This window comes from Leucopleurus acutus (genome assembly GCF_964270905.1).
Source record: "Leucopleurus acutus genome assembly, chromosome: 15".
NCBI classification, from domain to species: domain Eukaryota; kingdom Metazoa; phylum Chordata; class Mammalia; order Artiodactyla; family Delphinidae; genus Leucopleurus; species Leucopleurus acutus.
In genome coordinates, this window is record NC_139157.1 from 74,344,870 (window position 1) to 74,371,341 (window position 26,472).

The 26,472-nt window shown below is 37.6% G+C and overlaps 1 protein-coding gene across 3 annotated transcripts in view; it reads right to left on the minus strand.

The window, feature by feature from the left end:
- The window catches only part of BCKDHB (branched chain keto acid dehydrogenase E1 subunit beta), a 295,612-nt gene that overhangs the window by 111,311 nt on the left and 157,829 nt on the right, over positions 1-26,472 (minus strand). For all 3 annotated transcript variants that reach the window (XM_082855371.1, XM_082855372.1, XM_082855373.1), the window contains exon 9: positions 790-876. In XM_082855371.1, coding sequence (XP_082711497.1) covers positions 790-876 — 87 coding nt within the window. The remainder of the gene's footprint in view (positions 1-789; positions 877-26,472) is intronic.

Sequence of the window (26,472 nt, forward strand, 5' to 3'; positions counted from 1 at the left end):
CCAGTAAAGAGAAGTAAAATGTTTGCTAGCTGCAAAGATACTCTGAATTTAAAATGCATACAAACCTTCCATTTAAAATATAGTTATTTAATTTTTAATTTAAAAAGTTAGGAAAAATGAAACATTTAAGTCATCTTATTCCCATCTATGATATAAATGTGAATGAAAGTTTTAAGTAAAAATCCTCCATAAAGAGGTTTGTAGAATTTTTTCCTGATATGCAGCATCTTAGCTGAACCCTTTTTTAAAAGAAATGTTTTTAAACCATTCCTAAAGTGTCACCAATAGCATATGATTAATCAGATTAATGAATTAAATTATTGATTGTGAAATTTGTTACTGAATTTAAATTATTGACTTTTGACAGATTCATTTTTTCTAAGGTGAAGGCTGTTAAAATCAATTTTATAAATCAAACGTTTCATGATAAGATTCATCATGATAAGTTTTATTAAAAGAGAAATATCCCATTCAAATTTAAGAGTTTTCTTTTCCTCTTATCCTAGCAAACATAACTGACATTAGTTTACTAAGATTATTTCAAACTTCCTTCTTCCTATTAAGGAATTTTCAGCTTTTAAGATTTCTTTTCTAGAAGATGTAATTAGACCATTATCTAAAGGACAGTGAATTGGAGTCAGACGGGAAAATGTACTTTTCTAAACAGTGCATGCTTTTATATATTGTGATAAGTAATTTTGTTCTTGGAATAGATACATGCAAATGCACAAACGCATAGACACATGCAAATGCACAAACGCTCACATCAGTGCCAAAAAGTTACTCTACCTGAACCGTCGAGCTGATCTCAGAGGCAAAGCCGCCCGTCAAGGGAGCCTCGTGACTAACTAGCAGCCGCCCTGTTTTGATCACAGACTGAAAGAGAAAAGGAAAGTCTGATGTTGAAGAGAATACATATTTTCAAGTATATGATGGTAGTTTTGATTAAGTAATAAAAATAAATTATTTAAATCCAATAAATAATTAAAAATTAGCAATTCAATTTTATGCCAAATAAGCTGTAACTCCCTTTCAGCTGGACTGTTCTTTGATTTTTGCAGTTAAAAAAGTTTTCAGTAGCTAATCCTAGTGCAAAAGAAAAATGAGATTTGTAATTCTATGTATGTCATTAAAAATGCCTTCTATTATATTTTTGTGTTATAAACTGAATGTATTTCACATTTTTGTATCTGAATATCATTTTTTTCCTCATATAGCTCTAAGAATGAAAGTGCCTTTTTGTTCCTTTGGGAGTATATTTGCATATAAATAAATAGTCTTAGGACATTTTTTGTGTGGAGAAGGAAAACACAAAAATAGAGTGTAAAAACTGTAGCAAAGGAAAAGCTCAAGCCACTAGACATTCAAGGAAACCGAGCATGAAGAAATCACCGGGAAAGTAAAAGGGTTACAACTCTTCGTTCAAGTGTATTAAAATATGGTTAACAACCACAACTCCATTTTAAACTAGAAAATAAGGATGTCTTCTCGACACTGGCTTGGTGTGGTTGTTCCCACTGTGCATGACACACGCTGTACAATAATAAATCAAAAAGTATAGCTATGATATCATAGCAGGATGCCAGTGTGGAGGAACGTAAAAAATATTAAAACCAACAGCAAGTTACTGCTTAAAATATGTTACCCAGTTACCATATTATTACAAAGGAGAAGTCGTAATTTCTCCTCTACATTTCTAATAATTTTGTATCACCTTCTTTAAATTCTACATTACTCTTTTAGGAACATGAAATAAAAATCTTCCAAACAGAAAACTTACAGGCAGACCTGGTTTTATTGCCCTTCACTTTACTGTGCTTTGCACATAACTGCAGTTTTTACAAACTGAACCCTGCATTGTAAGATGATGGTTAGCACTTTTTTTTAGCAATAAAGTATTTTTTAAATTAAGATATGTACATTTTTTTAGACATAATGCTATTACACAGACCACAGTATAGTATAAGCATAACTTTCATATGCACTTGGAAGCCAAAAAATTTGTGTGACTCACTTTATTGCAATATTCACTTTATTTTGGAGGTCTGGAACCGAACCCTCAATATTTTCAAGGTATGCCTGTATATAAATTAAAATATTGCTTTCATTCTAGGCAATTAGGGTTTAGAATTTCAAAAGTGTGTAGCAGTTTCAGCCAACAGATGTTAAACTCCAAGATATGGCCAGTAGCCATGACAAAAATAAGTTACCGTATCTACTAAGTAAATAGTGACTTAAGAATATGAAATTTTATGAACACCTTAATGAATGCCATCCCCGCCAATGAAATATGAACCTTGGAATAGGTTGGTATTTGAATTTACGACTGTGGTTAATTATGCCAATGTGAAAGTCACAAATTAAATTTCAGTGCACCTGGTTAGAAATATAAAGAGACAAAAATATTCTACAATCATGATTAAAAAACAAATGTATTCTCAAAGTATTCCCTAAAAAGATGTCCTGACTTTAAGGATTGCCGATTAAAGAAACAGATTTGACAATCAGAACTTTCTTATAGCTCTGAATCCCAGAACTCTGCCAACCTAAGAGCATCTAGGAATGATACAGCCAAAATCCATCCCAGCTAGATGATACAACCCAGCTAGAAGGGAGAAATGAGAAACAGCTATAAAAATGCTGCTGTTCCCCTCAAACCCCACACAACAGAGTTGGTGCTTTTTCTCTGAACTGAGGCCAATCCAAGATCAGATGACAACCCAATAAGCGACCAAGGCAAATGTTCTAGGCTTCCTCTAGCCTGCAGAATGTAGTGGGGAAACTAAGCACAGATGTACCCAGGACAAAAGCTACCAACCCCTGGAGTCCATGCAACACGATGTGTAAGCAGATAAAATCTGTCAGCAGGAGAAAAGCTAAATAAACCAAGATACAGCAATACAGCAGAGTATTATACAGCCATGAAAAAGACTGAGGCCATGGAACAGTGCCCATGACAAGTTAATTAGTAAAATAAGCAAATTGCAGAATAATATGATCTCATTTTTGTGAAAAACGGACACCAGTAAACATAGCTATATATATTGAGCCAACATGTGTAAATAGTCTGGAAGGATTCATTCCAAACTATTAAAACTTGTTTCTCCTGAAGATTGACAGTGAAGGAATTGTAGGGAAAGAACTTTTGGTTTTGTTTTACTTTAAATGAAAAGTATTTTTATATTATTGAAAATATTCTCAATAAGTCTAAAATAAAAATAAAGGGAAAGCCCTTTTAAATTAATGCTGAAGGTAACAAATACATGTGACATTGCAGTCATAATCTCAAAAAACGTAATTTTTTTATGGTATCTTAGGACTAGCTTCAGATACAAGGGAACCCTGAGGTCCCAAACCCCAGCAGCAAAGAGGCACAGTGAAAACATAGGGAACCAGCCACCCCCCCACGCCAGGCTCTGTATGATAGCTGTATGTCGAGATCATATCCAGCTCATCTCTTGACCTTCAAGCTGTTGGACCCCAGACAAAATGGGAAATCAGCTATTGGTATCAAAGAAGGGCAAGTTCTTCAACAGCTCTGCAAGTGTGTTAGGTAAACATGCGAGTTCTTGGATCAGGAACTGTATGCTGACAGTTCTGGAAGGAATTCTGGAAATTTCTAAAATACCAAGAGCTGAAGGGCAGACACAAGATGAGAAGTAATAACGCTATGAGGCTCTTGAAACTGTCAAAGCAAGCAAACCAGTGAGAGAGAGGGGACAGCAACACAAGAGGCCACAGAAATAATGACCAAAATCATAAACAACTGCTTGTCACAGGAGCTGCTGTGTGTTAGGCTCTGAGCTGAGTATTTTACTTTACTTCATTGAATTGTGAAAGCACCTAAATTTCATTTCTGCTTCTTAAAATCATCTAGTACCTGAAAAGTATTAAAATATATAAAATGAAATTACAGCAGAATTCTGAAAAATGCCTATAGACATAACACTGACAGTTTCAAAGAATTAGCATACATCATGAAAGGCTGAGACTATAATAGAATCCCATGGTTTTGTAAGGTATAATACAAATTCAACTTGGTATGTGCTTTTTATCATTCACAATTTCAGTTTACTAAAATTTCTGAAGATAGCTTCTTTTCTATTTTGGAAATTGTTCATATTAACACTTTGTTAATATTATGATAATGAGATCATTGCAAATATACACAGTTGAAGAGAGTGTTACTCGTTCCACGCTCTGTGATTCAACTAGACATTCTGATTAATCTATGTCTTTTGTCAACTTTAACAGGCATTTCATTTTCATACATTTAGGCACAATGACGTCCAACTGCTGGGAAATTTTTCTAGCCAAATTTAGCATTTTGACCTACTTAGAGAGTAAAAATATTGTGCCTTTCAATGGAGATAGCCATTAACCTTTTAAAAATAAATCACTATAGATATAAACGCTAATAAGGATTTAAAATTCCTTTTCTTTAGAAAAAAAGTGATATATCAAGTTTCAAGTTTTCTTCTGAGATAAATGTAATTCACCACTTGAAAAAAAATTTTAAGAGTTTAAACAACTTTTCAATATGAAAGCTAAACCTATCACAGCCAGGAAAGATCACATAAGGCTGGATTTTCCAGTATCTGCCTCTTCAACTTCTTGCCACTAAGATCTGCTCCAGGATTCTAGACTTACCCAGAGGGAGTAGCGGTGAGTTAGAGCAGCTAATGGCACCAGGGACAGCTGAACCAGTTCAAGATGAGGACCCATCTCTGTGTCCCCTACCATGAAACAAAACAGCTTTGTTCCCTACAAGGCCTTGAGAAATTTGTCAAGAAAACTTAAAAAACAGTTCTGAAAGGCAAGGAGTGAAACAGCCTACGGCTGTTAAGTTGGTGAGCACTGGTCTGCCCTGGATTTCTCCCAGAGATTCTCACTTTCTCACTCTTTCTGTCATCCCCTCCCCAAGGGCATCAGCAACATCTGATTCAAGAGGAGGCATCAAATCTTAATGCTGAACACACGATGACATTGCCAACAACCAACAGGTTGCGACACCCCCGTTCTGATGGAAACTTTAAGATACCTTGTCCCTGCTCTGGCCACTTCATGACTTTTCCCCTTAGTCCATCTTCTGCCCAGACATCATTACTAATGGCCGTAACGTCAAGTTATCCATGAGGGATACCTAGCCCGATGCTCAGACCGTGGTAGCCACTCAAGAAAAGTTAACTAGATAAAAATCTATTAAAATAATTTAACTATATTAAACACGCCCTTCTTTAATGTCCTGAAGCTACTGCTTTCTTAGCAAAGTCCTTTTTTTTTCCTCTTTTTTTTTTTTTTTTTTTTTGCGGTGCGTGGGCCTCTCACTGTTGTGGCCTCTCCCGTTGCGGAGCACAGGCTCCGGACGCGCAGGCCCAGCGGCCGTGGCTCACGGGCCCAGCCGCTCCGCGGCATGTGGGATCCTCCCGGACCGGGGCACGAACCCGCGTCCCCTGCATCGGCAGGCGGACTCTCAACCACTGCGCCACCAGGGAAGCCCCAAAGTCCTTTTTCTTAATTGAAGTATAGTTGCTATACAACGTTGTGTCAGTTTCAGGTGTACAGCAGAGTGGTCCAGTTATATATACATATATTCAGTTATATATATGTATGTGTGTGTGTGCGTATATATATAAATTCTTTTTCAGATTCTTTTCCCTTAGATGTTATTAAAAACCACTGTGCAAAACCCATTTTTAACATAGTGCAAAAGCGTACTTCAGCGCATCCCAGAACTATGTAAATATGAAATAACAGACTCCAAATTAAGGACATTTTAATGGGGCTTTAGCAATAAGATATCTGTGGTAATAGCAGAGTTGCTAAGTTAAACTCCATCAAAACGATTGCACAGATTTTGGCTGCCCAAACATGGGACACATGTTTTAGTGAATGTAGCCTCTAAAGATTTTAACACAATCCAACCAGGAAAACTGTTAAGCTGTCATTCCAGGAGCAAATGATACAGAAAGGCAGACCATTAAGCTGGCATATGCCTGAAAGTGCAGCACATTCAAAAAGCAGAAGTGTAGTTTTTATCTCTTAACTCAAAACCTATGGCAAGATTTTCTTCCTACAAAGTAATTCAACCTGACCAACACCAAGTTCAGTGGCCTATTCTGATGGCTGATAAGATAAAGTAGGACAGGCAACACTTTGGATAGGCAATTTACAGCCCGTTTAACATTTTCTATCTGAATAAAAGCTAATGAAAAGCAAAAGAAACATCAAAGCTGGCCTTTACCAGTTCCTTTTGAAATCAAATCTGCTTATAAATACATATGAGCGGAAGTAATAGTAAAGTCGTACACCTTTGTTTCATCAATCACGAGCATGTTCATAACAATTATATAATGTAGAAGCATTAAGGACATGATTTTAATTAGCCTCAAATATTTCTGCAGATAAATTAAGTTTCTGAAATGTTCTCTTGTTTAGTAGCCAAATGCATTTGACACGTTAGCTAGAAAAACTTCACAATTAATCACCAGCTAACAATGTGTTAGAATATGCCTAGCAGCTATGATTAGTCAGCATGAGCGTCACACACAGTCAGATCACTGGCTGATACTCCCCTGGAGAAATACCAACGCTAAAAGAGAAAGAAGAGTCATGAACCCCACAGATGCTTCGGGAAAGTCCATTTTGGCAAGGCTCTTAGTGATGGGGTACAAAGAGTTTGGTATCATAGGAAATTGGTGTAAATGGAGAAAGAGTAAATCCTCAGAGCTTCCTCACCCACGTGGAAAAAGTAGGTAAGGGAGCAAGCAGAACATAAAGAGAACTGAATAAAGTCAACAGAAGAAGAACGAGCAAATCACTCTAACAAAGGCATGAAGTGTTTGGGAAAATTTCAGACATCCTCCCTGGTTCTCTCTTGCCTGAATTATTGGTATAATCAGAGCTGACGAGCCTAGGAAAAACCGCTTTTGCAAAAACTAAAAGCTGACATCTTTCTGAAAGCTACTTCAAAACATGTCAGACAGGGGCTTCCCTGGTGGTGCAGTGGTTGAGAGTCCGCCTGCCGACGCAGGGGACACGGGTTCGTGCCCCGGTCTGGGAAGATCCCACATGCCACGGAGCGGCTGGGCCCATGAGCCATGGACACTGAGCCTGCGTGTCCGGAGCCGGTGCTCCGCAAAAGGAGGGGCCACAGCAGTGGGAGGCCCGCGTACCACAAAAAAAAAAAAAAAAAAAAAAAAAAAAAAGTCAGACAAACGTGCTTCTGTCAATCAACCTTACCTTCCCAGTTTGTCTCTTCACAGTCCCTGCAGGCTCCAGTCATATCAGGCTACTCCCTACTCCACGACTGTGACCCAAGCTTACCTGCCTCTGACTTCCTTCCCCAAATTCTGGAGGTTAACCCTAACCCTCACCCCCTCAAGACCCATCTTACACAACTCCTCCCTCCCTGGTCTCCCCAGCTTGGTAGGTTTTCCCTTATTTTAAACCCTATGTTACCCTTTTCCTTCTTTTTCTTATCATATTATATACCTCCTAGCAATCACTTCCTAATAGAATCTGAGGTGGCTGACAAGGCAAGGATATTCTTTGAGTCCTAAAACCAGGGTTCAAAGGCAAGAATCAGGCACATGGTCAAGGCAGCACTCACTGCTATACCTCTTAGGAACACGAGCAATTTACCTTGTAGAAGAGCCCTGAGTACATCTGTCCCATTAGCCCTTCCAACCACATATTCAAAGATGGGGACTCTGTTATCCATATTTGTGTCTACCACAGAACATAGCATATGACAAATATGCATTAAATTGAGCAAATTATGCTCATTTTATTATTTGGGGACACATGCATACATTATTAAACTTAAAAGTTTGAAAAAGTACCTAAGCATCTTTTTGTTTCTTTGTTTGGAGGAGTACTCTTTTTTATGGAGGGTGTGTATCTCTATCTCTATACTGTTTCCTCCAGCAAACTCTAAATCATTCAAGAGCACAAAATTCAGAAAGTATCGAGTATTCTATTCCTAACCATAATACCTAATATATGGTTATAAATGTGGACGCTTAATAAATGTTCTTAATATTGATTTTTGTAAAAAGCATATAGACAGGGCTTCCCTGGTGGCGCAGTGGTTGAGAGTCCGCCTGCCGATGCAGGGCACGCAGGTTCGTGCCCTGGTCCGGGAAGATCCCACATGCCGCGGAGCGGCTGGGCCCGTGAGCCATGGCCGCTAAGCCTGCACGTCCAGAGCCTGTGCTCCGCAACGGGACAGGCCACAGCGGTGAGAGGCCCGCGTACTGCTTAAAAAAAAAAAAAAGCATCTAGACACAGTGATTTAAATGAATCACTAACAAGCTTCCAATTTTCTGATGCCTTGAAGCTGTTAGGAGGGACCAATCATGCTATAAAAAGGGAGTCCTGAAAACTAAGCTCTAATCATCATTCTAGTTCTAACATAGGACTACCCTGGGCCAGCTCTTTCCATCTATTTTTCCTACTCTAGATTGATTTTAGAATAAGAAGTTAGCAGTACTAAACATGTTTCTGTTTTTATGTAGATCTTTTGTAAATGCATGACTGTAATAAACACACAGAACATTTCCTTTCCTTGGTACTGAACATAAATTTCCTTTCCTTTTGACAAGAGTTCATATTACCATGGTAATAAAGGTATTGTACTGGTAGATGTTTATTAGATATGTAGTGAAACATGGGAAAATATGTAAATAAATGTCTTAAAAGTTTTTTTCATTTTCCGCATTAGCTTAAACATCATGCGAAGCATAACCACCTACAGGAATTAACATTATTTTTGTGTGTGCCAAAGCAAATTCTCAGAGACTGAGGTAGCCATTTCCCAACTTGTTTTCTGATCTTCATTTTTATCACTGCCCTATCATTTCTCAGCAGGACTTAAAATATTTCCATAAACTTGTCTCCACTTCAACTCTTATCCATTTCTTTTTATGAAAAGGAGAAATTATAACGTGTCATTTGGATATTAATATTATTGACTTCCATGTTGTAGAATTTTATACAATTGTTGACAAGGACAATTAAAAAGCCAAGCTGTACTTTTGACAATCAGGGTGTTGTATCTCCTACAGCTTCTATTCTTAGAACCATCCTGAGCTCTTCCAGGCTGCTTCTCTGAAGTTTGCAACAGCAGGAAACATTCAGAAGTACCACGTAATTTAACCTTACTACAAATATGCTTATATTTCTATAATAAATGAGAAAGTGGTAGTACAATTGCTATACACACTACCTGGCAAATCCAGAACTTGACCTAGTAGTAAAGACCCTTGCAGGGCCATTTCACTACATTGATTATTTATTAATTTAGGCAGCTTACCTTCATTCAAGTACTATTCATTTGTTACCATGATACTGTATATATATTGCATGTTGTGGGAAGAGGCTGGTAATTCACAGATAACTCGTGTACCTAGTTGAGCACCTAGGTTATGATTATGGGCTGAATGAAAATGCCATGTACAGAATTTTAGTTGTTTCACCATTTTAATCATTTTTAACTACAGTTCTGTGGCATTAAGCACATTGACATGGTAGTACGACCATCACCACCATACAATGCCAGCACTTTTTCATCTTCCCCAACAGAAACTCTGTACCCATTCAACAGTAACTCCCCATTCTTCCCGTCCCCCAGGGCCTGGCAATCACTATTCTACTTCCGTCTCCATGAATTTGTCTCTATCCTAGGAACCTCATCTAAGCACAATCATACAATGCTGTCCTTTTGTGACTGGCTTATTTCACTTAGCATAATGCCTGCAACGGTCATCCGTGCTATAACATGTGTTAAAATTTCCCTCCTTAAAGCTGAATCCTATCCCACTGTATTTATAAACCATACTTTGTTTATCTATTCAGGCTCTCGGGCACTTGGGTTATTTCTGTCTTTTGGCTAGTGTGAATAATGCTCCTATGAACATGGGTGTACAAATATCTGTTTGAGTCACTGCTTTCATTTATTTTAGGTGTATGTGTATATATATATATATATATATATATATATACACCCAGAAGTGGAATTGCTGATCACACTGTAATACTATGTTTAATTTTTTAAGGAATGGCCATACTAGTTTTCATAGCAGTTGTACCATTTTACATTCCCACAACCAATGCACAGGGTTCTCTACATCCTCATCAACACTTGTTTTTTTTAATTTTTTTGATAGTAGCCATCCTAATGGGTATGGGGTGTTATCTCACTGTGGTTTTGATTTACATTTCCCTAATGATTAGTGGTGTTTGTCACTAATTTTTAAAATCTTTTCCTTTTTAATTTTTTAATCAGGCTGTTTGATTTTTTATTGTTGATACAAATAGTGTTTTCAAAGTGCTTAATGCATCAAATTCCTTAAATTGGTCCCTCTGGGGACCGGAAATAAAATCTTCTCAGAATATTATATACCCTATGAAAAAATATATCATCAAACTCAACTGTTCACTATGTCTTCTTTTCTGAAAAAGCATTACATCTGGTTTCCTCACCATCCTCCATTTTGAAACAGACACAAGGACATTTTTTCCTAAGATGACTTATGTCACATAGATCCTTTGCCCAACTGATTATGTAAGACAGCACTCCTCTATCAAAAAATCTTCAATGGTAAATCAGCTAATTGGAATCACAAAGATAACTTGTAATCAGTAACAGCACCAGTAATCCCCCGTCCAAAGGAACAACTGAATCTACTTACATACTATAGAAGCTTGGAGTCCATTACTCTGCCAATAACTAGAAGACAGACTAATAACTAGAAGACAGACTAATGCCAACTAAGACAGTTTGAAACATTGGTACAAACCAGACAATCACCATCATCATCTTATTTGAGTATTACATGCAATTTCCCAATTAGCTTTTAATCTTATATAAGTTCCAAAGGTCACTGGTTCATGTCAAAAACAACTTACTGAGCCACTCACATGTGCCAATACTCGGGAAACACAGATGAGTTAACCCAGGTCCCTAATATGGGTCCCTAATATGTAATATGGGTTGCCACAATGTCCTAGGGCAAGACATACTCAAGAACGAAAGAAATTAATTTAAAGATTGTTAAGGCAGAACACGGAAATTAAAAATCAAGTTATATTTGGTAAAAACAATTTTTTTATTTTAAATTTCAACACCTAAGGTCTTTTTAAAAATAACATTGAAAAAATGAATTTTTATCTCTTAAAAGAAACCATTACTAATACTCTTTTCCATTCTATTCATAAGTCTCCATTTGGTAAATTTTTCTCAAGTGTTGACGACAGAGGAAAATACTATGTTTGGCCATCATAGGAGTTTTAAGGGTACAAACTGACATCATACCCTGTGTTCCCAGAATACCGTGAATAAAAAAGTGACCCCAACCAAAACCAAGACTGTCAGACAGTTACATTTTAAACTGCTGTTTTAAGCATGTATCTGGGGTACAATTTTCTCTAAAGCCAGCTGGTTGTCTACCAAGGCAACACTTCTCTAAGGAATGATCAAAAGCATAAACACTGCTACACTCTGCATCACCATGGATAAATGCTTTTATTCTCTAAAACCTGGTCCAAATCTGTTGGAGTTAACGGACTTTTAGTTCATTACAAAACAAAAATCATGTGTAGTTCATAATACATGTAGTTCATAATAACCAAAGCTTAAAATCTTTTGGTTCTTTTTTATGACTCAAAAAAGTGGTAGAGTAGGGCTTCCCTGGTGGCGCAGTGGTTGACAGTCCGCCTGCCGATGCAGGGGACGCGGGTTCGTGCCCCGGTCCGGGAAGATCCCACATGCCGCGGAGCAGCTGGGCCCGTGAGCCATGGCCGCTGAGCCTGCGCGTCCGGAGCCTGTGCTCCGCAACGGGAGAGGCCACAACAGTGAGAGGCCCGCGTACCGGAAAAAAAAAAAAAAAAAAAGTGGTAGAGTAAAACTCATAGGATATTTCAGCAAAAGTTACACATATATTTTTCAGTATATATAACTAAGATGGTGCAGACAGAAATAAAGTACATAAATGTCATACTTCCATTAAAACCGAGATGACGCGGAGAAATTGTTTATATGACAAGTGGATTTAGGAAAAGAATTCCTTTAGCCGAAATAATATCTGTCTACAAAACATTCATTGATTACTTGATAGAATAGGTGACGGGCAGAGAGGCATAGAAATCTCTGGGTCAAGAATTATAGTATCAAACTTTATTACTAATGGAATATTCATGAGAAGTTAAGATGCAATAATAATAGTTACCCAGAACTATAATTCAATATTTAAAAATTAATTTAGATTTAAGCTTTATTTTTTTTCAGGGAAAAAACTTTGAAAGTTTCTTTACTTGTAAACTACAAAAATATTAATAATCCACTCCTGTTTGATTTACAATTTTCTATTCTGCAACTTTTTTATTGACAAGAACTCATAAAACAGAGTAAGATAATCATGGCCATTATACCACAGACAGTGAGACATACCTATAATAACCTAGGCTGTAAATGATAAGAGCATTTTTTTGAAGAGTAATCTGAGGAGATTTTATGCTTGTTGACTTACTTTACCATAAGTTGGTCATTTTGCTATATCCTCCAACATCGCTAATCACCAGGGAAATGTAAATCAAAACCACCATGAGATATCACCCACACCTGTCAGAATGACTATCATCAAAAAGAACACAAATAACAAATGTTGAGGAGGATGTGGGAATGTAAAGTGGTGCAGTCACTGTAGAAAACAGTATGCAGGTTTCTCAAAAAGCTAAAAATAGAACTATCATATGACCCAGCAATTTCACTCTTGGATATATATCCGAAAAACACTAATTTGAAAAGATACATGCACCCCAATGTTCATAGCAGCATTATTTACAATTGCCAAGGTATGGATGCAACCTAAGTGTCCATGAACAGATAAATGGATAAAAAAAGCTGTTTTATACATACACACACACACACATATGCATACTATGGAATACTACTCAGCCATAAAAAAGAAGAAAATTTTGTCGTTTGCAGCAACATGGATGAACTTGGAGAGCATTATGCTAAGTGAAATAAGTCAGACAAACACTGTATGATATCACTTATACGTGGAATCTAAAAATACAACAAACTGGTGAATATAACAAAAAAAGAAGAAGACTTGCAGATATAGAGAGCAAATTAGTGGTTAGCAAGCAGGAGGGGGGCAATATAGGGATAGGGGAAGGGGAGGTACAAACTACTGGTTGTAAGATAGGCTACAAGGATGTATTGCACAACATGGGGAATATAGCTAATATGTTGTAATAACTTTATATGGACTGCAACCTTTAAAAATTATATATAAAAAATAGCAAATAAAAGATAAAAAGAAAAATATTGAAACACTATGTTGTACACCTGAAACTAATACTGTAAATCAACTATACTTCAATTAAAAAAAACTGTAGTATACCCATATAATTAAATACTACTCTACACTAAAAAAGAACTATTGAGTTACACAATAACTTGACTGAATCTCAAAGGCATTAGGCTAAATGAAACAAACTAGTCTCAAAATATTACATAATGTATGATTCCTTTTATATGACATTCTCAGGAACTCAAAGTTACAGTGACCATGAACAGGCTGGTGGTTTCCACAGATTAGTAGTAGATGTGGCTACAAATTGATAGTCCAAGGACATTTTTTGAAGTGATGGAACTGTTCTGTATCATAAAAATATTGGTGGTTACAGGAATCAATACATGTGCTAAAATTCATAAAACTATGCACTAAGACTATATTCACAAAATGGTTACATAATTAAAAATAAAAGTAAAAATGAACCAAAGAGCAACAAAGATTATTATAAAAGAGAAAATCATTACTAACCAATGAAAATGTTCCAGTGTTCTAACAATTTTTTAAAATAAGTTTAAAAATAAGAACAGGGCTTCCCTGGTGGCACAGTGGTTAAGAATCCGCCTGCCAATGCAGAGGACACGGGTTCGAGTCCTGGTCTGGGAAGATCCCACATGCTGCGGAGAAACTAGCCCCGTGAGTCACAATTACTGAGCCTGCGCGTCTGGAGCCTGTGCTCCGCAACGGGAGAGGCCGCGATAGTGAGAGGCCCGCGCACCGCGATGAGGAGTGGCCCCACCTGCCGCAACTAGAGAAAGCCCTCGCACAGAAACGCAGAGCCAACACAGCCAAAAATAAATAAATAAATAAATAAATAAATAAATAAAATTAAAAAAAAAAAGAACAAAATGGCACCTCATCCATTAAAGTCACAAAATAATTTAAATTTTAATTCTGGAAGGCTATAGTAAAATCTTTCTTACATTGCCTGGCATAAATCTTTTGAGGGACATTTTGGGAATACATTTATCAAAAGCTAATAATTGTTCAGATTCCTAGAATAAGCAATGTCAGTTCTAGATTGATCTTCAAAAAAGAATACAAAAGATGTAAAATATTGGATATCTGGTTTAAAATGATCATGTGTACAGCCAGTAGACAAGAAAAAAAAATAAAAGAAATCCAATATGCAAAGAAAGTAGTAAAACTGTTGCAATTTGCAGATGACGTGGCACTGTATATGGAAAATCCCAAAGATGCCACCAAAAAACTATTAGAACAACAACAAAAAAAAAACTATTAGAATAAATGAATTCAGTAAAATTGTAGGATACAAAATTAAAATATAGAAATCTGTTGTGTTTTTATACACTAACAATAAACTACCAGAAAGAGAAACTAAAACAATCTGATTTACAATTACATCAAAAAGAATAAAATATCTAGGAATAAACCTAACCAAGGAGGTAAAAGAACTGTACTCAGAAAACTATAAGAACTGATGAAGGAAACTGAAGACAGCACAAACAAAGGGAAAGATATACATGCTCATGGATTGGAAGAAGTAATATTGTTAAGATGACCATATCACCCAGGGCAATCTACAGAGTCAATGCAATCCCTATCAAAATACCAATGGCATTTTTCACAGACCTGAAACAAATAATTTAAAATTTGTATAGAAACACAAATGACCCTGAATAGACAAAACAATCTTGAGAAAAAATAACAAAGCCAGAAATATCACAATCCCTGATTTCAAATTATACCACAAAACTCCACTAATCAAAACAGCATAGTACTGGCACAAAAACAGACACACAGATAAATGAAACAGAATAGAGAGCCCAGAAATAAACCTGTACTTATATAGTCAATTAATCTATGAAAAAGAAGGCAAGAATATTCAATGGAGAAAAGACAGTCTCTTCAGTAAGTGGTACTGGGAAAACTGGACATCTACATGTAAAAGAAACTGGACTACTCTCTCACGCCATACACAAAAATAAACTCAATACATAAAACTCCTAGAAGAAAATATAGGTAGTATGCTCTTTGACATTGGTCCTAGCAATATTTTTTTGGATATGTCTTCTCAGGCAAGAGAAACAAAAAGCAAAGATCAACAAAATGGTACTACCTCAAACGAAAAAGCTTTTGCACAGCAAAGGAAACTATCAACAGAACAAAAACGCAGCCTACTGAATAGAAGAAGAAATTGGCAAACAATATATCTGATAAGGAGTTGATATTTAAAATAGACAAAGAAAACATATACAACTCAACATCAAAAAAAACCCAAACAACCCAATTTAAGAATGGGACTTGAATAGACATTTTTCCAAACAAGACATACAGATGACCAACAGGCACATGAAAAGAGGCCTAACATCACTAATCATCAGAGAAATGCAAATCAAAACCACAGTGAGACACCACTGCACACCTGTCAGAGTCACTGTTACGTCAAAAAGACAAGAAATAAGTGTTGGCAAGGGTGTGGAGGAAAGGTAATTCTCTTGCAGTGTTGGTGGGAATATAAATCTGTACAGCCACTATGGAAAACAATATGGAGGTTCCTCAAAAAATTTTAAATGTCAATATCATATGACCCAGTAATTCCACTTCTGGGTATTTTTCCAAAGAAAACAAAAACATTAATTCAAAAATATATATGCCTTCCTACGTCTGTTGCAGCATTATTTACAATAGCCAAGATATAGAAGCAACCCAAGTGTCCATCAATAGATGAATGGATAAAGAAGACATGATTAGATAGATAGATAGATAAAATGAAATATTATGCAGCCATAAGAAAAGAATAAAATCTTGTCATCTGTGACAACATGGGTGGACCTAGAGATATTATGCTAAGTGAAAAAGTCAGACAGAGAAAGAGCACGATTTCACTTATATGTGGAATCTATAAAACAAAACAAATGAGCAAACGAAACAACACAGAATCAGACTCATAGATACAGAGAATAAACAAGTGGCTGCCAGAGAGGAGGGGGTGGGGGCAGGTGAGTGAAATAGGTGAGGGAGATTAAGATGTACAAACTTCCAGTTACAAAATAAATGAGTCATGAGGATTTGAAATGTACACCATGGGGAATATAGTTGACAATATTGTAATAACTTTGTATGGTGACAGATGGTAACTAGAGTTACGGTGATTATTTTGAAATGTACAGAAATATCAAATCACCATGTTGTATACCTGGAACTAACATAGTGTTGTAGGTCAATTGTACTTCGATAAAAAATTAACAGATACATACATAAATAAATAAAAATTTAAAATAAACCTAAAAAAAAAAACTGGAAACAACCCAAATGTCCATCAACAGGTGAATGAATTAGCAAGTTACAGTCTATCCATATAATGGACTACTACTCAGCAACAAAGAGAAATGAAGTGTATGTTGATACATAAAATAAAATGAATATCTAAATAATTATATGGAGTTTAAAAAGCCAGAAAAAAAAATAGAGTACCTGGTGCATGATTTCATTTATACAAAATTCTAGAAAATGCAAACTCATCTATAGTGACACAAACAGGTTGCCTGGAGATTGGGGGGTGAAAGGGAAGAGTGATGGACATGCTCACTATCTTGGATTGTGGTGATGGTTTCACAGATGTCTACCTGTCAAAACTTATCAGACTGCATACCTTAACACGTGCCATTCCTCCTATGCCAATTATCCTTCAGTAAAGCTGTGAGTAAAAAAGAAAACCAAAATGTGAAATAAAATTAAATTTTAAAATATTAAGTAAATACAAACTAAAATAAAAGAAAAGATAATCTTGTGTATTGTTTGTATGTACTGGGTCAAAAAGTTACTTCTGTTTAAAAGGGCAAAGCACTTTAGAAATATTCCATTTAAATGCCTTCCACAACTATTATACGGTGCATACTGCCTAAAACCAGGAACTTCAATAATTTTGTTTCATCTGCCTAACTTCTTCAGGCCCCTGAGTTGATGGCCCCTAGTTTGGAGCGGCAGGGAAGCAAGTAGAGGGCTGACAGCGTAGGAGAAGCTCTTCCCCGTAAGCAGAGCTCTGGTCCTGAAAGACCAGGCTGGGAGCTGCCACGGCCTGCCCTTCGGCTTGGAAATTTGAGAAAGGGAATCTCCCAGGGAACAGAGAACAGAATCATCGGAGTGAAGCCCCACATTCTGCTTATTGGCAAAGGAGTCGGGACAAAATGAACATCACCCTATTCAAAGATGAATAAAGGAAGCAAAACATAGAGTAAACCATAGAGCCTATTGGAAAAAAAAAAAAAAAAAAAAAACGTTGGAAATTATCCTGATCACTCAAAGGAAAAGCATGCCTCTGAAAATGATCTACTTGAGATCCAGAAGAACATGTTAACTATTGTGCATTCAAGAGAACACAGACCTAAAAAAAAGGGGATATATGTATACGTATAACTGATTCACTCTTCTGTATGTCTGAAACTAACACAACATTGTAAATCGCCTATGTTCCAATTAAAAAAAAAAGAGAGAGAGAATACCAGATCTAACCTCCAAGAGACAGGAATAAAAATTCTGAGGAGATCGTAAGGCTACAGATGAGACCTGAATGTCTCACGTGGGAACTAAAACCACACTAGTAAAACTAAAGCCTGCAGGGGTGGTAGATCTGGGTACCTGGGTATCTGCCCTCTGCTAGCCCGATATAGTGTTCCCCCACTCAGTGGAATTCAAAACTACCTGTGGAATGAATGAGTATGGATAAACCAGCCTCCTGAAAGTGTCAAAAAAAAAAAAAAAAATACAGGGGCAAGAGGTAAGCAGACAGGAGGGCACGGTAACAGGGGTTGTCTATGTCTCCTTTCCTGGCCTCAGCACAGCAGTGAGGAACCTTCCCTGGGTTCCCCGCATCCCCTCGAACACATGAGGACCACAGCTGCAGAAGCCGGGACAGGCCTTCCGCCCCTCCTCCCTCCATTCCCCAGTTCCCCGAAGGGTCTGCTTTTGCCTGAACTGGAGCGAAGAGGAGCAGGGAACAGGAAGCGGAAGGGAGGATCCTCTTCCCAGTCTGACCGCAACTTAAAGAGTAAGTCAGAGACGGACTACGAAGAGCTTTCCTTTAGCAAGTGACACAGAACCAGCGTCTCAGGACCCCGGGAAGTGAGGTGAATATTGGAGTCAGTAACAAGTAGCGGGTAGTGTGGACAACCAGAGAACACCGTCTCTGGCTTAGGTGGTTGAGCTTTTCTTTTTTTTTTTCCCAACACGTGAAAGCCAAGCAAAATATGTCTCCAAGCCGGATTCTGCCCAAGCGTTTGCAACCTATACTTAAAGGAAACATCTTTCTGGCGAAACGACCCTTCTTTTCAAACGCCAGGATGTACTCTCTGCCATGTTATCTTTACCCACAAAATTATACACTGAATTAGGCAGCCTTCCATTCTGGCCTTCCCAAACATTTTGCGGATATTGACCCGTGTAAACATCCATTTCGCTGAACGTGACATTTAGCAGAGCAGACCCAGTGTTTCAAAAGGAGGCAATTTGAGCCCTTTCTTCATCACATGTTTCTAAAACCCAGAAAAACAATAAGCTATCCAAGATAATGTGTAAGTTTAAGCTTTCAGGAGTCCTCCTGTATGTTCCAAAATGACATCGTAAGTGGACAATTACAGCATCTGAAATTTTCAATCTGCAGGAAAAAAGTACCTACAGCTCTGAAACTCTTCCCCACAATGCACTTGGTAACCTTGCGCCTGAAGCATTTATAGCATCCTTCAAGGCCTTATCAGGGGACCTCCAGTGTGTATACATGCTGGTGAAAGAATAAAGTCAGTTTGCTCCCTGATTTTAGTCCCTAAAGGACTAATTTTAGTCCTTTTAGGAGAAATACTGCACCAAGAATGTCTACAACAGGTGAGATGCATTTTTGTTTATTAAGTTTTAATAATTCTATCAAAATATAATTTTCTAGAAAATTTTCTTACAGAAAAGGGAATCCATAGAATTCTTTTGTATTACCCCCACCTACACACATACCCACCACCACCACCACCTGAACCGGTCTTTTAAAACGTAAATTGCTAAACTTGGCCATCAGTATTGGGAGCTGGGCCAGGTTAACAGCAATGAGATGAAGACCGGAGCTGGTGTGTGTGTCTCAGCCACAAGCAACAGGTATGAAGAGGAAGCACAGACGCCATGGCCAACATTTTAAAGTAGTGGAAGAGAATGAAGGGGCCACCATGAAAATAATCAGATTTATTCAAGACCCACACAGGAAAAGGACTGGAAAATCCAAAGATCAAAATGATGAGGATAAGATTATGGGTTCTCCTCAGAGGGTCATGATGTGGGCTCAGGATCACAGGTTTTTATCACTTCAGCATCACTGCCGCCCACTATTCTCCCGGAGGTTACCAACCCCCTACCTGGCACATCTTAACTAGACTCAAAAACAATGCTCAGATTGGATCTTGGCCTTTACTAATCATAAATTCATTTCTTAAGTAGCTAAACTGATGTTTCTGAATCTGTGATACACTGCTCCTTCAGTTCTGACAGTGATTCACGTTATGATTACTTCCAATAAATTAAGGGAAACATACGAGTGTTTTGTTATTCTTGTGGCTATCCACAGTCCTAAAGAACTTAAATCACTTCTAAATCTCTGTCTTAAAGAAAAATAATCATTTCTCACATCTACTGTAGAAAAAAAAATGTATGACATATAAAATATGTGTGTTTGTATTTACATATGCACACCTTTTTTCACATTTTTTTATCTACATGGTTTGAAGTTCACATATTTTAAACCTCAGCCCTAGTGGAACCAGGAAAACTCCATGACGATGGCATATTAGTGTAACCTTCTGCTCCCTGATCCTACAGTTTCATGATGCTGGAGTGGATCACCTTACACCAGGACAGACAACCATCATTCTGAAATCAGAACATAGCTGGCTCTGAATGACTGACACTGAAACCATAATACTGAAGCTGGCCTGCAGCAGTGAGTTATCCCTGCTCATTGAGCAAGGCAGTGGGGCTGGGAAAAGACATTCGAGACATAAATCTGCAAATTCTCAATAAGATGCATTGATTAAGAGCCAGTAACCAATCTGAAAAAAATGTCAAAGGCCATTTCTCTGAATCAAATTAAGTGGTGAGATCGGTAATATTAATAAACATGTACGTACTACCTTCGATACTGAACTGTTTCGGCACTACTTTTTCAAACCACAAGATAAGAAGGCAACCAGAAAACAAGAAAAGGGAGCTGGCGTCTAGTCTGAATTCATCATTTTTATTTTTAATTTATTTATTTTATTTATTTTATTTTTGGCTGCTTTGGGTCTTTGTTGCTGCGTGCAGGCTTTCTCTAGTTGCAGCGAGCTGGGGCCACTCTTCCTTGTGGTGCGCGGGCCTCTCATTGCAGTGGCTTCTCTTGTTGTGGAGCACAGGCTCTAGGTGCACGGGTTTCAGTAGTTGTGGCACGCGGGCTCAGTAGTTGTGGCTCGCAGACTCTAGAGCGCAGGCTCAGTAGCTGTGGCACACGGGCTTAGTTGCTCTGCGGCATGTGGGATCTTCCCAGACCAGGGCTTGAACCCGCGTCCCCTGCATTGGCAGGCGGATTCTTAACCACTGGGCCACCAGGGAAGTCCCTGAAATCATCATTTTTAAACAAAGAACTCTAAAGAGAGGTGCCATTCTCAAATAGCAGTCCCTAGCATACATCCCCATCTTTTAAAAAACGTACATTTAGTTTTGAAATATAGACAATAAAAACAGTGAAATGTACATCGGCAGGGAGGGATGGGGGCAGAAAGACTGGATTTACAAATAAAATCTAGCTTCTCTATTTACTAACTGTGTGGCTTAAGGTAAGTAAATTCACTTCTCTGAGCCTCGGTTTTCATCTGTAAAATGGGGATGGTACTGCCTACTTCCAAGAGTGCTGTGAAACCAATAATTCCACACATGACATGCCTGGCATGCAGAAGACACTCACTATACGGTAGCTGTTGACATTATTATCATTATTACGATCATCATCACCACCAAATTATCCTATTATAAACTTAAAGATTGGGAAATTGGTCTTAAAAGGATGGCCTTAGCAATACAAACGTTGAGAGTCAAATAAAAATTATTATGCCAAATCAAATTTGAACCTCATTTGAATTAAGTGATTTCTAAGGTGACCTTTGGGCTCTAGTAGGTTCCAAGCCCTCACTGAATGCAGAGGGTATAACTGCAGAACCCAATTCACAATTGTCTCTATCCTAGGAACCTCATCTAAGTGCAATCACACAATACTGTCCTTTTGTGACTGGCTTATTTCACTTAGCATAATGCCTGCAACAGTCTACCAGAGAGAGGAGAGTTTGCTTCCCCAGGGCCAATCCTCCAAGCCAATTCTGTGCAATCTGCACTCACAGAGGCCCTGGTCCAGCATTTCTCAACTTGAATAATGTTCTGATAAAACACCCCTCTAGAAGAAAACTTTTCAAAACTAATTTATAAATTTAAATTACTCTTACAAAACATAAATGTGCACAAAATAAAAATATGAACTCCTTATGCCAATAGCTCTTATAAAACCCTAAAGGAAATTTCAAACAACATATTTAAAAATGCAATAAAATGTATAACAATAATATTAACTTAATGCCACATCCTGAGTCTTAGTCCCTGAGGTACACTCAAAACAAGGAGGTAATGGCAGAACAACTTTCCTTTGGGACCTCCCTGGTGGTGCAGTGGTTAAGAATCTGCCCGCCAATGCAGGGTACACGGGTTCGAGCCCTGGTCCAGGAAGATCCCACATGCTGCAGAACAACTAAGCCCATGTGCCACAACGACTGAAGCCCGCATGCCAAGAGCCCATGCTCTGCAACAAGAGAAGACACTGCAATGAGAAGCCCACGCCCCGCAATGAAGAGCAGCCCCCACTCGGCGCAACTAGAGAAAGCCTGCATGCAGCAATGAAGACCCAATGCAGCCAAAAATAAATACATAAATTATTTTTTAAAAAAGAACTACATTGCTTTAACTACTGTGTTTTCATATACACAGTATATGAATCATATTCTTTATGCTCAAGAGGCCACGAGAGAAAGGTTGTCAAGAAGATGGACAGGATCTGACCTAAAAGAAATTAAAGATCTTGGTCCACGTAATAACACAAGGCATTCTCCATTCCTAGAGCCCCAGGCATAGGATACCACCCGCTAGGACTTCTTACAGTAATGGCCCTCTATTGAGAAAAAAACACATGCAAATAACGTAAACCATAATTAGAGGCATAAAGACATCCACTCTAATTAGCTCCAGCTTGGGAGAAAGTTCTAGGGAGGAGTTTGGGAGAGCATTACAAACCAAAGACTTACAGTATAAATGTGAAGCACGTAGCTTATGCTTTTGTGTGTTAACTTGAGCTTCAGTCATAGAAATGTACTGTGGCTGCTAAACTGTTGCTTTTTCTGCTAACTTCTGTCTTCATGGAATACATGCTCACACTACCCTGCATTGTCTATTCTTGTCAGGATCACTGGGGAGGAGACAGCCTCCAGACCAGGAACCTTGGGCTGGGAAAAGGCAGTTCCTTACTCTCCTGGTGCTTGGGTGAGACTCAGAGCCATATAGGTAGCTATCCTCTTTTTTTTTTTTTTAACTTTTTATTATTATTATGTAAGTCTCCGGTGTGCGGCATTATCATTCAACATCTGTACACAGTACAGAGTGATCACGACCAACAGTTGACCCCCTTCACCCACCACCCCCCATCCCTTCCCCTCTAGTAACTACTAAATTGTTCTCTGTATCTCTGAGGGTTTTTTTTGTTTTAGATTCCACACATGAGTGAAATCATAAGGTATTTGGTCTTTCTCCATCTGATTTATTTCACTTAGCATAATACATTCAAGGTCCACCCATATTGTTCCAAATGGCAGGATTTCATTCTTTTTCAAATTATTTATTTATTTATTTTTACTTATTTTTAATTTTTTTTCATTTTTTTTTGAATTTATTTTTCTACACAGCAGGTTCTTATTAGTCATCAATTTTATACACATCGGTGTTCACATGTCAATCCCAATCTCCCAATTCATCACACCACCACCACCACCCTCCACCGCTTTCCCCCCTTGGTGTCCATACGTTTGTTCTCTACATCTGTGTCTCAATTTCTGCCCTGCAAACCAGTTCATCTGTACCATTTTTCTAGGTTCCACATATATGCATTAATACACGATATTTGTTTTTCTCTTTCTGACTTACTTCACCCTGTGTGACAGTCTCTAGATCCATTCACGCCTTTACAAATGACCCAATTTCGTTCCATTTTATGGCTAATATTCCATTGTATATATATACCACATCTTCTTTATCCATTCATCTGTCGATGGGCATTTAGGTTGCTTCCATGACCTGGCTATTGTAAATAGTGCTGCAATGAACATTGGGGTGCATGTGCCTTTTTAAATTATGGTTTTCTCTGGGTATATGCCCAGTAGTGGGATTGCTGGGTCATATGGAAATTCTATTTTTAGTTTTTTAAGGAACCTCCATACTGTTCTCCATAGTGTCTGTATCAATGTATATTCCCACCAACAGAGCATGAGGGTTCTCTTTTCTCCATACCCTCTCCAGCATTGGTTGTTTGTAGATTTTCTGATGATTCCCATTCTAACTGGTGTGAGGTGATACCTCATTATAGTTTTGATTTGCATTTCTCTAATAATTAGTGATGTTGAGCAGCTTTTCATCTGCTTCTTGGCCATCTGTATGTCTTCTTTGAAGAAATGTCTATTTAGGTCTTCTGCCCATTTTTGGATTAGTTTTTTTTTTAATATTGAGCTGGATCAGCTGCTTATATATTTTGGAGATTAATCCTTTGTCCACTGATGCATTTGCAAATATTTTCTAAAATTCTGAGGGTTGTCTTCTAATCTTGTTTATGGTTTCCTTTGCTGTGCAAAAGCTTTGAAGTTTCATTAGGTCCCATTTGTTTATTTTTGTTTTTATTTCCATTACTCTAGGAGGTGGATCAAAAGAGATCTTGATCTGTTTTGCTGTGATCTTGATCTTGATCTTGATCTTGATCTTGCTGTGATTTATGTCAAAGAGTGTTCTTCCTATGTTTTCCTCTAAGAGTTTTATAGTACCTGGTCTTACATTTAGGTCTCTAATGCATTTTGAGTTTATTTTTGTGTATGGTGTTAGGGAGTGTTCTAATTTCACTCTTTTACATGTAGCTGTACAGTTTTCCCAGCACCACTTATTGAAGAGACTGTCTTTTCTCCATTGTATATCCTTGCCTACTCTGTCACAGGTTAGTTGACCATAGGTGTGTGGGTTTATCTCTGGGCTATCTATCTTGTTCCATTAAAATATACTTCTGTTTTTGTGCCAGTACCATATTGTCTTGATTACTGTAGCTTTGTAGTATAGTCTGAAATCAGGTACTCTGATTCCTCCAGCTCCATTTTTTTCCCTCAAGACTGTTTGGCTATTCGGGGTCTTTTTGTGTGGTCTTTTGTGTGGCTATTTGTGTCTCCATACATATTTTAAGATTTTTTGTTCTAGTTCTGTAAGAAATGCCGCTGGTAATTTGATAGAGATTGCATTGAATCTGTAGATTGCTTTGGGTAGTATAGTCATTTTCACAATATTGATTCTTCCAGTCCAAGAACATGGTATATCTCTCCATCTGTTGGTATCATCTTTAATTTCTTTCATCAGTGTCTTATAGCTTTCTGCATACAGGTCTTTTATCTTGCTAGGTAGATTTATTCCTAGGTATTTTATTCCTTTTGTTGCAATGGTAAATGGGAGTGTTTCCTTAATTACTCTTTCAGATTTTTGATCATTAGTGTATAGGAATGCAAGAGATTTCTGTGCATTAATTTTGTATCCTCCAACTTTACCAAAATCATTGATTAGCTCTAGTAGTTTTCTGCTGGCATCTTTAGGAATCTCTATGTATAGTATAATGTCATCTGCAAACAGTGACAGTCTTATTTCTTTTCCAATTTGTGCTCCTTTTATTTCTTTTTCTTCTCTGATTGCTGTGGCTAGGACTTCAAATACTATGTTGAATTACAGTGGCGAGAGTGGACATCCTTGTCTTGTTCCTGATCTTAGAGGAAATTCTTTCAGTTTTTCACCATTGAGAATGATGTTTGCTGTGGGTTTGTCATATACAGCCTTTATTATGTTGAGGTAGGTTGCCTCTATGCCCGCTTTCGGGAGAGTTTTTATCATAAATGGGTGTTGAATTTTGTCAAAAGCTTTTTCTGCATCTATTGAGATGATCATATGGTTTCTATTCTTCATTTTGTTAATATGGTGTATCACATTGATTGATTTGCGCATATTGAAGAATCTTTGCATCTCTAGGATAAATCCCACTTGATCATGGTGTATGATCCGTTTAATGTGCTGTTGGATTCTGTTTGCTAGTATTTTGTTGAGGATTTTTGCATCTATATTTATCAGTGATATTGGTCTGTAATTTTCTTTTTTTGTAGTATCTTTGTCTGGTTTTGGTATCAGGGTGATGGTGGCCTCGTAGCATGAGTTTGGGAGTGTTCCTTCCTCTGCAATTTTTTGGAAGAGTTTGAGAAGGATGGGTGTTAGCTCTTCTCTAAATGTTTGATAGAATTCATCTGTGAAGCCATCTGGTCCTGAACTTTTGTTTGTTGGAAGATTTTTAATCACAGTTTCAATTTCATTACTTCAGATTGGTCTGTTCATATTTCTATTTCTTCCTGATTCAGTCTTTGAAGGTTATACTTTTCTAAGCATTTGTCCATTTCTTCCAGGTTGTCCATTTTATTGGCATAGAGTTGCTTGTAGTAGTCTCTTAGGATGCATTGTATTTCTGCAGTGTCTGTTGTAACTTCTCCTTTTTCATTTCTAATTTTATTGATTTGAGTCCTCTCCCTCTTTTTCTTGATGAGTGTGGCTAATGGTTTATCAATTTTGTTTATTTCTGAAAGAACCAGCTTTTAGTTTTATTGAGCTTTGCTATTGTTTTCTTTGTTTCTATTTCATTTATTTCTGCTGTGATCTTTATGATTTCTTTCCTTCTAACTGGGTTTTGTTTGTTCTTCCTTCTCTAGTTCCTTTAGGTGCAAGGTTAGATTGTTTATTTGAGATTTTTCTTGTTTCTTGA